This window comes from Vombatus ursinus, unplaced genomic scaffold (assembly GCF_900497805.2).
Source record: "Vombatus ursinus unplaced genomic scaffold, bare-nosed wombat genome assembly UNPS02014807.1, whole genome shotgun sequence".
Classification (NCBI taxonomy): Eukaryota; Metazoa; Chordata; class Mammalia; order Diprotodontia; family Vombatidae; genus Vombatus; species Vombatus ursinus.
In genome coordinates, this window is record NW_020954585.1 from 43,504,283 (window position 1) to 43,519,088 (window position 14,806).

Below are 14,806 nucleotides of genomic sequence, written 5' to 3' on the forward strand. Positions count from 1 at the left end.
AGGCGCTGACCAGATTAGCTTAGCTTTGGGACTTTTATTGAAGTTTGCTTCCAGGTGTGAACCTATTTTATTTTAGTTGTCCCAAGACTTAAGTGTCAATCCCAGATGTCCCTTAAAGTGCTCTAGACCTGCTACATTCTTCCTCTCTCAAGCCCAGGATTCTGGTTCCTCCCTCACCCAAACTCCATGAGGTCCACTTGCCTCCTGGTGGCCCTGGACCTGGCAAGTGCCTGGATCTCTTCCCCAAAGCGCTGGTGCAACTCCTGGAAGCCAGAGGGGGCTGGAGAGCAGGGGAGGCCCAGAAACCCGTCTTCCTGCGGTGGGGCCTGGGGTTCCACTCCGGCTTCTCGGCACGCTCTTTGATACTGCTCCTGTAAGGGCTGCAGGAGCTCCCACAGCTGGCTCCATCCAGCCCAACCGAGGGCTTGAAGCCAGCCGTCGAAATCAACCTTTTTCTCTGCTGCCAGTTTGTAGCACCGGCCACCTTGCTCAGAGGCAAGGATGACGAAGGCATAGGGCTCGGTGGTACTGTCTCGGGGCTCCACCCGGCAGGTGTCCAACAAGATAAAGCCCAGGGGAGTTCGATCTCCTTGGTGCTCCAGGTAGTAGAGGAGATTTCCACGGAGGATGAACCAGCGCCGTTGGTAGCTGGGATTTCGGGTCCCTTTCTTCAATAAGATTCCCTCCCGGTCTGGGGCCCGGGCTCCTGTTCCCCGAAAGTAGCTGAGCACAGGCTTCCGGTGCAGTTTCATGATAGCTAAACCTGAGAAGGGACCATAGGTTCAAGGAAAGCGTGGGGAAAAATTGTGGGGTTGGTGGAGCAGGGGCAAGGCTTGAGGCCGTACAGATTGAGCACCTTTCGCGTGCAGTACTCCGCACTGGAGCCTCTGGGAAGAAGGCTGACCCTGCCTTCATGGAAATTCTGTCCTAACACAAGACAGATTTGTTTTGACATTACATAACTCCCACCAGGGCCCTGAGCTGTTTTTGTTACCCCCAGTGCTTGAGGTGCGAGTGAGCAAGGTGGTCAGCGAAAACCTGAGCCACGGCGGGGGCACTTCGGTGGGATGCAACGGATTGAGCCCTGGGCAACTGGGGCTCCAGCCTCACGGGACGCAGCTGCAGAGGAAGCTGGTGCTGGGGGACCCTGGCTCCACTCTGGGCCTACCTGAGAGCAGGGGGCGGGAGGGCCCCTCCAGGCTGGGACGGTGGGAACAGGTGCGGGGGCGGGGCGGTCGTTTCCCTATCTCTTGATGGCTCACACCCCACCCCAGGAACCAGGAAATCCTCCCAGGGATGGGCCCCAGGCCAGGCCGTAGAGCGAAAAGAAACTTCCTCCTGGGTCCTAGAGGGAGTTATGTTTTCAGGGAAGACCCGAGGTGATCAGAGAATGAACGAGGATTCCCCAGGTTTCCCTTAAAGAGAGACGAAATTGAAATCTGTGATACTGCCCTCAGAGTGAAGCTGGGAGGCGGAGAAAGATGGAGGGGAGAGAAGATGGTTTTCTTATGGAAGAACGGAACCCTGAGACCTTTGTATTCTGGTTCAGGCTTAGGCAAGGGCAATCAGAGATACACCTTTCTCCCTGTTCTGCCCTTCCTTTGTGCCCTGTCCCATTCTTTTTTTGTGTCCCCTCGAGGCACATACTATTTCCGCCCTCAACCCTTCATAAGCCCAATACTGCCAGGGGGGATAGGAGCTACTTCCGATCAGTTTGTCGTAACTTCCGTCCTCACCACCATTCCCTTCGCCCACGGAGAGTGATGTCATCCCCGTGGTTAAAAGTTTCTTATTTCCGCCCTCTTTCGCAACAAAGTCTTTCAAAGCCAGTGAAGCCACTTTCGGGCAGTTTCTCCGCCTTCCGGGGAATCTCTTCCGGTTGACTCCTGAGCAGTGCCCTGGATGTAGCCCCGGCGATAGTGTTCCTTTTCCCCCCGCCCGCTCCTCCCTCTCGCCTCCTCTCCCCTCCCCGGAGCCCCAGGTGAGGGCGCGCACGCCGAGTGAGCTCCGGATCCCGCGGGGTTCCATCGACTCCCTGCTCATTTACATAATAAGAGGAGGAAGGAGGGGCGGGGGCGCTTGTAAGGGATGGACCAGGAGTTGAGGCTGGTTTAGGGTAGGGGTGTATTGAGGGCTGAGTCTCCCTACAATGGGCCCCGAGCCCTGGAAGGGCCCTCGGGATTGGGAGTGGGGTGGCAGGGTCGCGAGTGTGCTCGACCACGAGGAATTCCCGGTCTGGGACCGCCGCCCCCTGTCACCCCAAGTGTAAGGGGGCTTGGGAATAGAAGACATCTATCCTCTGGGAAAAGATGCAGGCCTCAGATATTAACGGGGGCCCTCTGAGCTTTGTTGCCTGACAGCCAGTAGGCATTTTTTCTTCTCCCTCACCACCTTTTCCCAAGTCAAAGTCCTGCCCCTTTCCCCCGACCCGGTCAAGGGTAATGGGAGCTTCCAGTAGACTCAGATACAAGGTCTTCCCTCCCTTTCCTTGTTGATCATAGAGATTGAAACACCCCAGGTCCGAGGACATAGTGTACTCTCCCCCTAGGAAGTGAATTCTGAACCCCCGAGCCCAATTAAGTACATCACCCTGTTTTAGGGCTTCCTGACCCTGGGGCTGCTTTTTGCTCAGCTTCTGGGAAGGACCGATCTTATCTTGCAAGTCCCACCATGCCCAAGCGGAGAGTCACCTTCCAGGATGTGGGAATTGAAGAGGATGGAGAGGATCTCCCCAAAAAGAAGGTGAGGGGGTCAGGGTGCCAGAGTTTCCAGGATATGGACTGGAGAGGATCTCCCTAAAAAGAAAGTGGGGGTCAGGATGCTTGGGTTTCCAGGATGTGGAATGGAGAAGATCTCCCCAAAAAGAAGGTGGGGGTCAGGATGCTTAGGTTTCCAGGATGTGGAATGGAGTAGATCTCCCCAAAATGGTGGGGCAGGGTCAGAATGACTGAGTTCCCAGGTGAGCGGGGTTGGAAGGGACTGAACAATGCTGGACCTCAAAGCATTTGGGTCTACTGCATCTAACCCTGTTTCTGCCTGTAGCTGGTGGATCCTGTGACAGGAGCAGGGGGCCCTGGGAGCCGGTTCAAAGGCAAACATTCTTTGGACAGTGATGAAGAAGATGATGATGAAGATGGTTCTAGCAAGTATGTCATCCTAGCTTCAGAAGATGTGGAAGGTGAGGCCATGGGGCCTAAGAGGCCTATACACTTCTCCCCACATTCTCCTCAGCCTCAGGCTTGATTCTTCAAAGTTGAAGGCAGATTCTTCCCAGAGGATATTTTCAATAAACGTTTATTACGTACTGATCTTGCCTAGTGTTGTGCCAAGATATGGTGGGGGAAGGCAGGGGCAGAAGATACTAAGTTTAGGTAAGACACAGCCTCAACTTTCAGAAAGTTCACAGTCCAATATTATGGTAAGAGGTACCTATAGTCCATGATATTAATATGTGCATTAAAGAAATGCAAAATGATGGTATGTGAGGCTCAAGGGGGAAGGCCATTACAGATAGAGTATCATGGAAAGTTTCATGGAGAAAACATTGTTTGAGTTGAACTTTAAAGGATGGCTAGGAATGCAATAGGCCAAGAGGGAAGTATAGAATGCCTGAGTAAAAGCTCAGAGAACAGAGTAGATTGGCTGAAGCATAGATTTCGTGGAAACAGGTAACATAAGCTAAGTCAGAGAAGATAGGGTAATGCCAGATTGGAGAACCCTGAATGATGCTAAGCAAAGGAATTTGGCCTTTGCTCAGTAGTCAGTCAGAAGAAAATAAAGTTTTTTGAGCAAAGAAGTGACAAGGCAATAGGATTTAGGTGTTGCTTCCCCTTTTCTTGCACGATTCTGGGTATCCATTCATCCAGGTCAGGAGGCGGCCACACTCCCAAGTGAGGGTGGTGTTCGTATCACACCCTTCAACCTGCAGGAGGAGATGGAAGAGGGCCACTTTGATTCAGATGGCAACTATTTTCTGCACCGGGACGCCCAGATTCGGGACAGCTGGCTGGACAACATTGACTGGGTTAGGGCCTCTAGGCTGGGAGACTTGGGTCCTGAATAGGCAGTGATATACTTCATTTGTGAAATGGGTTACAGACCAGGACTGAGAGGTGGGGGTGCTTGGATTGGGGGCAGGGACTAGGGAGCAGTATATCTGGATCCTAGGAGGGAAAAGGCCAAAACGTTTAAGAAAATAACCTGTCCTGTCTTATCTCAGGTGAAGATCCGGGAGCGCCCTCCAGGCCAGCCCCCTGCCTCAGATTCAGAGGATGACAGCCCTGGCCAGACTCCACTGGGCCCTCAGGCACTCCTAGAGGGTCTCTTGGAGATGCTGTTGCCAGGGGAGACAGTTGCTGGGGCACTGAGACGTCTGGGTGCCCGGAAGGGTGGTGAAGGACCCCAGCGACCAAATTCCCCACAACGATTAGACCGGCTCTCAGGATTGGCTGACCAGATGGTTGCCCGGGGCAACCATGGAGTGTACCAGGAGACCAGGGAACGGCTTGCTGTAAGACTGAAAGCACTGGGGGGCCGCACACCAGGGCTGCCTGACACAGCACCTCGTCCTGTCCTGGACATGTTTGCTGAAGAGGTTGGGGAGGGGGAGCTGGAGACCCCAACCCCAGCCCAAGGAGGAGGTGAGGGTTGGAGGCTTGGGACTATAGATTCCCTTTAGGGACACGGAAACTTGGAAGGATATAGATCCTGAAAAGATAGCAGAAGGAAACTGGGAACCCATTTGGAGAGAATGTGGGGAGCAGGTCGGGGTGTGAGGGGCAGAGCTGAGTGGGGCAAGTCTGGGATCTGTGGATGGATATGTATATATTTGAGTATATATGGAGAGATTAAGTGTGATGGGATAACAAGGGGAGACAGGCAGGTTATGTGCAGGAGGATAACAGATGGGGTGGAGTGACTTTAGGCTCGGAGGGAACAGTCAGCGTACCTGAGAAGGCCTTTTTTGGTTGTCTTTCTAGACACAGCTGCCGTGGGAGATGGCTTGGCTGATGTGATGTGGGAATATAAATGGGAAAACACAAGTGATGCAGAACTCTATGGGCCCTTCACCAGTGCCCAGATGCAAGTAAGGATTCTCTCTCTCCCTAAACCCTGCCTAGGTATATTACCACCAATACCCCCACACACCTCTCTTCTTTCCTTTTACCCCTAGGCCTGGGCGGATGAAGGCTATTTCCCAGATGGTGTTTATTGCCGGAAGGTGGATCCCCCTGAAGGCCAGTTCTACAACTCCAAACGTATAGATTTCGGTCTCTATTTCTGAACCTGTTTTTATTTTTTGGGTAGCGGAAGAGAGCTACGGCAAGCACTTCCAGGCTGTGCTTTCAGGAAGAGGCCCTGGGGCTTGTATGGACCTTAGTTGGGGTGGGGGGGAAATGGTACCAGTCTTGGGGGGGCGCCATTTCCTGTCTCAATAAAAATCTCTAGTTGTGTAAAAGGGGTGTCTAGTGTGGAGAGGGCATAGTTGCACAAAGAGCCTGAGTTTGCTTTGTCCACCCTAGAGAGGTGCTGCTGCCTCAGGCTGGTCAGCATGGGCCTCTGTTCCTAAACGGCAGTTTCCTGGTCCATGCTGGGCCTCCCCTCTCCTCCTCTTCCCTTCTCCACACTTCTCTACTCCCCTAGATCAGGCCTCCCGTGAAGTGGATAGAATGATTCTTGCTAGGGCTGGCCCTCCAGAAAGATACCTGCCTCCCAGGAGTTCTATTCTGACTTTGCTCCTGACCAGTGTGTGACCATGAGCTTGTGTATATATGACTTCCTCCTCTCTGGACCTGTGTCCACATCTGTGAACCTGGATCTAGTACCATGTTGAAGGATCCCATGAGGGAGGCCTGAGCTTGAGTCAGGATACCTGGGTTTGAATCTCAAACTGCCTGGCTATAGACCTGCCTAATTCTAGTTTCTTCCCTGAGCCTCATTCTCCTTATCATAAAATGGGGATAATCATACTACCTACCTCACAGGGTTGTTGTGGGGAATGCACTTTGTAAACCTTAAAGTGCTTAAGAAATATGACTTACTGTAACACTTTAAGATGCTTTGTCAAGGGAATTGGTTCGGTTTTTTTTTTTTTTCCATTCTTCTTACCTTAATTTGGGTCAGATATGGAAGACTAGGACAGGTGGAGGGCGAGGGTGGGGAGGAAAGAACCCTAGAAGGTTGAATGTTAGATTTGAAAGTGTCCTCATTGACCTAAACCAGGCCAATTCCCTCCTTCTATAGATCAGAGAAAAGGGCCCAGAACAGAGAAGGAATGTCAGTTTCCTTCATTCTCCTCTTCCCTTGGCCAGAAAATGGTGAAATAATGCCCAGGTCCTCTTTTGGGCCCAGGGGCCTCTTGCTTTCTGGAGATGTCGGGGTGCAAGCTTCTGCCTCCCTCCTCCTTTCACCTCCAGCTGTGATGAGGCCTCAGTTCCTTCCAGGGTCAGCTAGCCCACCAAGTGGTGATCGGTTATGCAATCGTTAAGTGAAGAAGTCTTTGCCTTTAAAAGAACTTACATTCTTCTGGGGGATACACCATCACACAAATAAATACAATGTCTATACAGTGTAATTGGGGAGGATCAGCAAAGTCCTTGTAGTTGGCACCTGAGCTCAACCTTAAAGAGAATTCTGGATTCCAGGAGTTAGAGGCGAGGACTGAGGATGTCCCAGGTGTGGAAGTATGAATTTGTGTTTGGGGAATGGCAAGTAGGCATAGTGAGTAAGGGAAATTAAAGCCAAATAAGTATGGAAAGTTAGTTTGGGGCCATATTGTGAAGGGCTTTAAATGCCTGATTGAGGAGTTTGTGTTATATCTATGGTTTGTCCTTTGTTTTCAAAGAGGACCATGATATTAGGGAGATGATGACATGATTTGCAATTGAATTTTATTTGAGTGAGAGGAATGTGCAAAGTCACCAGCCTCACTTTCTCCTCCAGAGCCATCTGGGTCCAGGGGCCAGATAGCAATCAGAACTAAAGCAGGAGAGAACCACTGTAACATTGAGAACAGAGGAATAAAGAACATGACCTGAGCTGTGCTTTAGGAAGATTAATTTGGTAGCTATATAGGGGATGAATTGGTGAGGGGAGAAACCAGAAGTAGGGACCATTTGGGAGGCTATTTCCGTATAGGTGAAAGGGGATGAAATATGAATTGATGTGGAAAACTGATAAGACAGAGCAGTTGATTGGATATTGGGAGAGAGGGAGAGGAAGAGGTGGTATATGATGATTCCAAGGTGGGAAGGTTGGATACTACCATTACCACAACCCTGTAGTTGCCCTTCAAAAAAAAAAAAAATCCCAGACCAACCCAGTCCCTATGCCTGAAATTTCACCATTGGCAATAGGTTATGTTAACCATTCCACAGGACCTCTTTGCAATATTTCCCCCTACTCCCATATATAAAATTGTTATAAGTTTCTATACCTCAGGACCCCTGGTTCAGACTTCATATTTAAGCACAGTGTTCTTATGGGAAAAAAATCAAGAGGGGTGGGGAAAGATAATGTTGGGGTTGAGGACATTGACAAGGTTGGGCAAGCCAGCTAGGGTGTATGAGGCTGTAAAAGACCTGTCTAACCGTAGCTTCCCACTGGTCCTCGAATCGTGCCTTCAGCTCCAGGGTTTTTGCAATTTATTGTAGCTATCTTTTCCTTGTCACTGAACCCCCAGTTAACCAACAAACGCGGTAGGCGTTGGAAATACAAAGATAAAAAATTAGCCTATCTTTGCCTTCAGGAAACTTTCTTTTAAAAAAAGTTTTTATTGATGTCTTTGGTTTTCTGTGTCACCGTAATAACACAGTATCATTCCCCTTGTCAGAAAGCTATGTCATGTAACAAATATTTTTTAAAGACAAAAAAAGGTAAGGAGGAATCAGCATAACTGATCAATACGTAGCAGAAAATGTGTGCATTGCACACTTCTGGAACTCCTACTTTTGCAAAGGGGGAGGGAGGTGTCTTCTGTTTCTTCTTTTGAGTCAGGCTTGCTCTTTGTAACTTTGCAGTACATGCTTCTTTGTGTGGCTCTTCTTTCCACTCAGAGTCACTGTGTATACTGTTTTCTTGGCTCTGTTCACTTCAGTCTGCATCAGTTCATGTAGATCTTTGCATGCTATCACATTTACCATTTCTTATGGCACAGTAATACTCCGTTACATTCACATACCACAATTTGTTTAACCATTCATCAATCAATAGGCATCTACTTTGTTCCCAATTTGCTCTCACAAAAAGTGCTGCTGTGAGTATTTAACTCAGTTGACTTCTTCAGATATAAGTCTAAAAATAGAATCTCTGGGTTAAAGGGTATGGATATTTTAGTCACTATTTGCATAATTTCAAAATGCTTTTCAAAAATGGTAGTATTGAGTCACACACACAGCAGGGAAGCTTGCTTTCTAGGTAAACTCTTTAGAGCCTGAGTATCCTGTCCCTTCACAAATTCCGAACTGGCTTGGGCCCTGGGTTCAAAGATCTTTCACTGGAACTGGATGTCTTGGCCTAGTTTCTGCTCTTCCCTTCTCCCTTCACCCCATTCTCCAATCCTGCCCTTGCGCTCTTATCTCACAAAGGGGAAATTTTCAAGGATGTACTATTTACAAGGAGAAAGAACAGAAGTTCAGAAATAATCCACCAGAGCAAGGTCATTAGATGTCATTAGAAAAGATCTGCCCAATCTCAGACTGGGTACTTATAAGGTATGTATATCTATCTAGCTTGTGCTTTCTTGGCCTTGGGCCCCTAGGAGAGTCGTTTTTTATCTCAGCAGATCCCCCTTTAGGCTCTTGGGATTGAATCTATTGGTTCACTCTAAAAATTCCCCACTCCTCCTCAGCCAATCAGGAAGCCTCCTTAATGGACAGCCACATTCTTACCTAATCAACAGCTAACACTTCTTTGCTAGGAGACCCAGCCGTCAATTCATGAACACAATATGCCTTTCCCACAAGCCAGTCTTTGATACTGCATCTCTAAGTGAATTCTGTTTTCTACAGTACTTCCTAACCTTTTTATCATAAGAAAATGGTTATAGAGACCTGTTTCTGACATCCAACATTTCTGGGATATGCTCCAACCCCCATACCCATTCAGGTGATTGTACCTGCACCATTAATACCTCTTGTTTGAGAGTGTACATAATGACAAAAGGCTACTTTAAATTCAGCCAAATTTTAAAATGAAATTGTATTTTATTACAAAAACCTCTGCATAGATTTGAAAAATAGTAACATTATAATATGTATTTAATCTACTGAAGGTCTTTTTGCTTGATTCAGTCAAAGGGCCACTCTTGAGAACCTAGAGGCCCATATGTGGCCTCGAGGCCGCAGGTTCCCTACCCCTGGCTTAGTTTGTTATACTGAGTCATTTGATGTAATGAATCTCTTTACAGTAATCAGCCCTTCCCTTTCTCCCTTCCATTCCCAAAGATTCACATGTTAAGAACCAGTGTCCTACAGCATTTCCCAATTTACTTCTGACATAATTCGCTGTATGACCTTAGGTAAGTCCCTTCCCTCCTCTGGGTCCCACTGTACCCCTTATTAAAATGGGATGAGACCAGTGCTGACATTCCAAGGTTCAGGCACTGAGGGATGTTTTCTTTCTTTCTTTTTTTTTTTGGTGAGGCAGTTGGGGTTAAGTGACTTGCTCAGGGTCACACAGCTAGTAAGTGTTAAGTGTCTGAGGCTGTATTTGAACTCAGGTCCTCCTGACTCCAAGGCCAGGGCTCTATTGACTGCACCACCTAGCTGCCCCTGAGGGATGTTTTCTTCAGATGGTGTGCAGTATGTCTCATGTCTCCAGTCTGTGATCTCCCAATGTCAGGACCACAAGGACCACATCACATACTGGGTTCATTGGATTAGATTGAATGAAGTTTGCTCAGGTTCAACCACAAAAGGAAGCAGCCCTTCTAGTCTGGCCTGAATAGCTTGGAGGCTTTGGCTTCCCTCCTATTTATCCACAGCAGTTTTGGTTACTCAGTTCCATCCTATATGGAGATGGAGAAGTCATAAAACTGAAGGTTAGTAGTGATAATAGAACATACTGTAATAACATTTATATAGTTTTAAGATTTTACAAATTGGTTTCCCTGTGAGATAGGTAGTATAAGTAATATTGTCCCCCTTTTATAGGAAACTCAAGCTCAGAGAAGTCTAAGGTCACACAGTAAGTTAGGGGTAGAGTTGGGACAAGACCTTATGTCCCCCCTTCTCAACAACTGGGGCTTGGTTCTCTCAGCCTGCTCATTGCTAGTCTCGCAGCATCTGTTAGCAGCTGCACGCACAGGGTCATAGATTTATAGCCAGAAGTGACTTTTTGAGATCATCTAGCCCAATTCCGTTATTTTACAGATGAAGAAATTGAAGATTAAGTGACTTGTCTGGTGGCACACAAGTAGTAAGTGGCAAAATCAGGACTTGAACCCAGGACCTCTGAATCTAAATCCAGCTGACTAGAGTACCTGGTATTAGGGTTCAGCTTGTGTTCCTCTCTGAGGCTGCCCCTAGATTATTATTATTATTATTTTTTTTTTTGGTGAGGCAATGGGGATTAAGTGACTTGCCCAGAGTCACACAGCTAGTGAGTGTTATATGTCTGAGGCCAAATCTGAACTCAGGTCCTCCTGACTCCAGGGCCAGTGCTGTATCCACTGCACCACCTAGCTGTTTCCTGATTCTTCTTTCAAAGGGAAGCAGTTCCTGGTGGGGAAGAATTAACATGTCCCTTGTTTTCTGTAGGATCTGGAATCGGGCTGAGGAAAGCCCCTGGGGAGGATGTGGCTTATAAGCAGTGGAGCAAGGACCACAAACACAGGAAATAGCTCTCCCTGCCCCTCCTGTCTCTGTATCCCAGTCCCACCCAGGTGGGCCCAGCGCTCTCTCCCAGTGCAGATGGAGTTACTGAAACCCTCATCGCTCTGGTCCTTAGCAGAGGTCCAGTCAGCTCAGATCCAGACTAGCCTGGTACAGTGGAAGTGGTCCTGGCTTTGTCATTAAAGGACTTGGTTTAAGTCCTGTCTTTGACACTTGCTACATTGTGTCCTTGGGCAGGTCACTTAACCTCTTTGGGCCTCAGTGTCCTTGACTCTAAAATAAGGGGCTTAGACTGGAAGGTCTCTGAGGTCTCCTAGATTAATGATCCTGCCTCTTCCCAATAAGTCCTTCAGCTTTGAAATAGGCAATATTTATTCCAGTTCAGACCCCATTTCCCACCATGGAACCCAAGATTCCCCACCAGTTCAGACCTAGGCATACCAGTCTTTTAGCTGATCTCCAAACGTCCCCTCAACTTGGACCCAGGAATACCCACCTCCAGCTACATTGGCAGATGAGAAGTTAAACTGTGGCACACCCTTCCTTACACTTTCACCACCGAGATGCAGGTTAAGCATGCAGGATGTTTCGGGGGAGCGGCCCCAAGGGGGGTGGAGCTAGGGCCACTTACTTCCTCTCTAGGGGGGCCCCAAGCTAAGTCCTGCCTTAGTTTGAGAAGGGCTCTGAAATCAAGACGAACTACCAGGCTCCCCTCAGGATCTCTAACTATAGCTGTGAGAGTCTCCAACTGCAGGTAAAAATGAAGATGGTTGGGTTGAGGTCAGGGCTGTGACTGGAGCCAGGCCTGCCCTGGGCAAGGCTAAGGCTAGGAGCATCCTTCAAGATAAGGAGCAGGGAGCAGGGCAAATTGGAGCAGAGTTAGTGGAGAATCCTTACCCAAGAGGATAATAGGAGGGTTGGGGATTGGGGGTCAAGGGCTTCATTGGTCACTCGGTCTAAAAGTGGAGAAGGGGTTCCTAGGGAGAGCCAGATCTAGAGGCACTCAGTGAACGGGAGGGCATTCATGCTGGGCATCTCCACCCTGATTATTTCTGAGGCTGGAAAAAGCCGTTAAACCACAAGCCCAACCTGGCAGCTGATGGGGGTGTGGGCAGAATAGAGAAGATGATCTGGCCTCTGCAGATTGCTCTTTGTCTCTCTCCTCACAGGTCTTGACTCCCAGATACCCCTGAACCTTTCTGGGTCCTTGGGAGATCCTACCTGTTGTCATGGTGATGGTGCCCCCTCTGTCTCTGTTGCTCCTCCTCATCCTCACTGAGTGGGCCTCAACAGACTCGATAGCCACCAGTCACTCTGTGCAAACCTCTTCCTCAGATTCAAGCTTCTCAGTCTCTCACTTAACCCTGAAAACTACATCCTCACCAGCCTCAGAATCAAGTATGGTCTCCATGTCCTCTCCAGCCCCGGAGGCCAGACCTTTGACATTCTTGACAACAGAGGCCAGGGATAGCGCTCCTACTATTGAGGTGGCATCTGCCACCACTTTGGCTCCCACAGTCTCTGGGCTGACCCAAGTGGATAAGGAAAATCCCAGTAGCACCCAGGAACTGGCCACACATGCATCCACTCTGGCTGTTAGTGTCTCAGATGCAGTTGCCATGGTAACAACTCCCTCCTCTACACACCCTCCCTCTGATACCCCCATAAAGATGGAGGAGGCTGACATCGCAGTCCAAGAGACCACCACCCTGGTCATTAAAGAAACAACCCACTCCAAGGTTATTTCAGCCTACATGACCACCTCCGCCATGACAAGTTTCCAAGTGCCACAGACCACCTCCACATCTTCCATCTCACTGACAAATGAGTCTCCTGCAAATAAATTGAAACAGGATGGAGGTAACACCCTGTTGGTGATCCTGGTTGTGGTGATCCTGGTGGCGACTGTCATGGTAGCCCTGTTCTTGCTGTGGCGTCGGCGGCAGAAGAGAAGGACGGGGGCTCTGATGCTTGTGGGGAGTGGGAAACATAAAGGAGCTGGGGATACTTGGGCTGGACCAGTTCAGGGCACAGAGGACCAGGCTGCATCTGGGTCAGCAGCAGTGGAAGGGGGCACAGGGAATGCTGAAGGGGAGGGGAGTGGCCGTAGGCCCACACTCACCACCTTCTTTGGCAAGCGGAAGTCTAGACAGGGTTCTGTGATGCTGGAGGACCTGGAGGCTGGGGCAGCCATCAACAACCTCAGAGATGAGAGTGAACCACTTGTGGAAAACATGAATGGAGTTGTAAAGCCCCCTGAAGCTGATGGCTCAGGTGCTGATGGGTCAGGAGCAGGAGACGGGAGCTTGCCCTCAGCCCCAGTGACCGAGGTGTGAAGGGACCAGCATCATCAATCAATAAACAAGGCTTTATTAAAGTGTTCCAGGCACAGTGCTAGGCACTGCGAGGCAAGCGAGATAGAATTCCCTCAAGGAATTTAACTTCCCCATTCTTCATCAACTCTTTCAGTCATCTTACCAACCTGCTTTTTTTTCATCGTCATTATCTCCATCGACTCTACCTTCATCTTCTCCATGACCGTCATTTCCATCATCTTTCTCTTCACCGTTACAGTCACTGAGTATTGTCTGGGAAACACAGGGTGTCTCCAGTAAGATCCTGATGAAGTGAAATTTCTGGACTGCCTGATTTTTAAGAAAAAGATATTTTGACAAGCTCATGTCGTGGATTTGCCCAAAAAGACTTATCCAGGGTCTACCATAAGAGCCATCACTTGTGCTTCAACTCAGGACATTACCACCTGGCACTTAGTAGAGATAGGGATAGGAATAGTGACCAGACCACTGATTTCGTTGTTACAGAAATTTCTAGGGAGGCTCATGCCTCTACAAAAACGGGTCAGCATCTTCTCTGCAATGTATTGTCTTAAAGATTTGCTAGATGTTGAATGACTTGCCTGAATCACGCTCGTGTCATAGGTAGGATTTAAACCCAAATGTTCCTGGCTTTGAGAGCAGCTCGCTTTCTAACATGCCATGCTGTGCTGCCTCTCAGTAGTTCATTTAATCTATTTTTAATAAATTCTTGTTAATTGATTTTTACAGGCACCAGAGCAGTAAAGAGGCCTTAGGCCTTGCTGAATATTCCCCAGGGAGCTTAGGGATATGGGAATCCAAATCATACTGTCCCTGGAAGGTCTGTACTAAAGAGTTTCTTCCCAAGAGCTCGGGGGGGGGGGGGGGGGAGGGCGAAGGGATAGGAGTGAGCACCAGGACGAAGCCTGGAAAGATAGTGGAGAGGGATGGTACAGAGAGAATGTTGATAAAGTTATTGGGAGGGAGGGAGCTCTGGAGTCCAGGGGAATGGAGTAAGGAATGAGGTGAGCATTACCTCTCATAGCTGAAGAGTGGGAGGAGATGAGAGAGGAATGGATGTCTCTTATTTGTGGTCCAATAAAGAATTCAAGAGTTTATTAAAAAGGCAAAATGTGTGTTGTGTGTCTGTATTATTATTTATTCAATTATTATTTCATCCCAGAAGTTTCTTTGAACACTTTTCCAAAGGAGTTTATTCCCTTAACCAGGGGTGGGGAACCTGCAGACTTGAGGCCACATGTGGCTCTCTAGGGCCTCAAGTGCGGCCCTTTGTCTGAATCCAAACTTCACAGAACAAATCACCTTAATAAAAGGATTTGTTCTGTAAAACTTGGACTCAGTAAAAGCAGGACATGACAGAAACCCTAAAACCTAGACTCCTTTCTGGGTACTTGAGCTTTCTTGCCTGGTAATCTGGCCCCTCACGTAAACTCCAACGAGCCACTCAGGCTAAACTTCATCTGTCTGTTTCCCCTGACTGAGCTTCCTATTCGTAGTCAAGCATGTATGTGTTCCTAAGTGACTGTCTTAGTCTAGGAGAGTAAACTCTGATCACATAGGGAAGTCAGACCAGGTTTGAGGAACCTGGAACTTCCTTTCTTAGTTCAGGGGACAGGCAGAAGAATGATACATTTGAAA

General features: G+C 48.6%; 3 protein-coding genes across 5 annotated transcripts; 2 read left to right on the top strand and 1 right to left on the bottom strand.

Moving 5' to 3' along the window:
• Positions 1-19: 19 nt before the first annotated feature.
• On the bottom strand, positions 20-2,028 carry LOC114052166. Its single transcript, XM_027874650.1, has 3 exons — positions 1,737-2,028; positions 1,169-1,345; positions 20-763 (listed from the first exon to the last, which is right to left on the bottom strand). The coding sequence occupies exons 1-3, from the start codon at positions 2,026-2,028 to the stop codon at positions 174-176; spliced, it is 1,059 nt and encodes a 352-aa protein (XP_027730451.1). The 3' UTR covers positions 20-173.
• Positions 1,860-6,072, top strand: CD2BP2 (CD2 cytoplasmic tail binding protein 2). 3 transcript variants are annotated; one of them, XM_027874717.1, is made up of 7 exons: positions 1,860-1,981; positions 2,633-2,742; positions 3,043-3,178; positions 3,867-4,024; positions 4,220-4,640; positions 4,980-5,086; positions 5,174-6,072. In XM_027874717.1, exons 2-7 carry the CDS (start codon positions 2,671-2,673, stop codon positions 5,282-5,284), a joined length of 1,005 nt encoding a protein of 334 aa, XP_027730518.1. In that variant the 5' UTR covers positions 1,860-1,981; positions 2,633-2,670; the 3' UTR covers positions 5,285-6,072. The 3 variants fall into 3 exon arrangements, with proteins under 3 accessions (XP_027730518.1, XP_027730516.1, XP_027730517.1); XM_027874715.1 differs by having other exon boundaries at positions 1,861-1,981; positions 2,600-2,742; XM_027874716.1 differs by lacking the exon at positions 1,860-1,981 and adding an exon at positions 2,059-2,081 and having other exon boundaries at positions 2,600-2,742.
• Positions 6,073-11,484: 5,412 nt separating this feature from the next.
• Positions 11,485-14,279, top strand: SPN (sialophorin). The gene is made up of 2 exons (XM_027874707.1): positions 11,485-11,586; positions 12,002-14,279. The coding sequence occupies exon 2, from the start codon at positions 12,062-12,064 to the stop codon at positions 13,166-13,168; it is 1,107 nt and encodes a 368-aa protein (XP_027730508.1). The 5' UTR covers positions 11,485-11,586; positions 12,002-12,061; the 3' UTR covers positions 13,169-14,279.
• Positions 14,280-14,806: the final 527 nt, after the last annotated feature.

Excerpts from the sequence above, each read along its gene's own strand:
- LOC114052166 (XM_027874650.1), bottom strand. The coding sequence starts at position 2,028 with ATGGAACCCCGCGGGATCCGGAGCTCACTCGGCGTGCGCGCCCTCACC. Across the intron at positions 1,346-1,736 it reads CGTGGGCGAAGGGAATGGTG|GACCCAGGAGGAAGTTTCTT; the intron begins GTGAGGACGGAA and ends AACTCCCTCTAG. Across the intron at positions 764-1,168 it reads CTCCCGCCCCCTGCTCTCAG|GTTTAGCTATCATGAAACTG; the intron begins GTAGGCCCAGAG and ends GTCCCTTCTCAG.
- CD2BP2 (XM_027874717.1), top strand. The coding sequence starts at position 2,671 with ATGCCCAAGCGGAGAGTCACCTTCCAGGATGTGGGAATTGAAGAGGAT. Across the intron at positions 2,743-3,042 it reads AGGATCTCCCCAAAAAGAAG|CTGGTGGATCCTGTGACAGG; the intron begins GTGAGGGGGTCA and ends TTCTGCCTGTAG. Across the intron at positions 4,641-4,979 it reads AACCCCAGCCCAAGGAGGAG|ACACAGCTGCCGTGGGAGAT; the intron begins GTGAGGGTTGGA and ends TTGTCTTTCTAG.
- SPN (XM_027874707.1), top strand. The coding sequence starts at position 12,062 with ATGGTGATGGTGCCCCCTCTGTCTCTGTTGCTCCTCCTCATCCTCACT.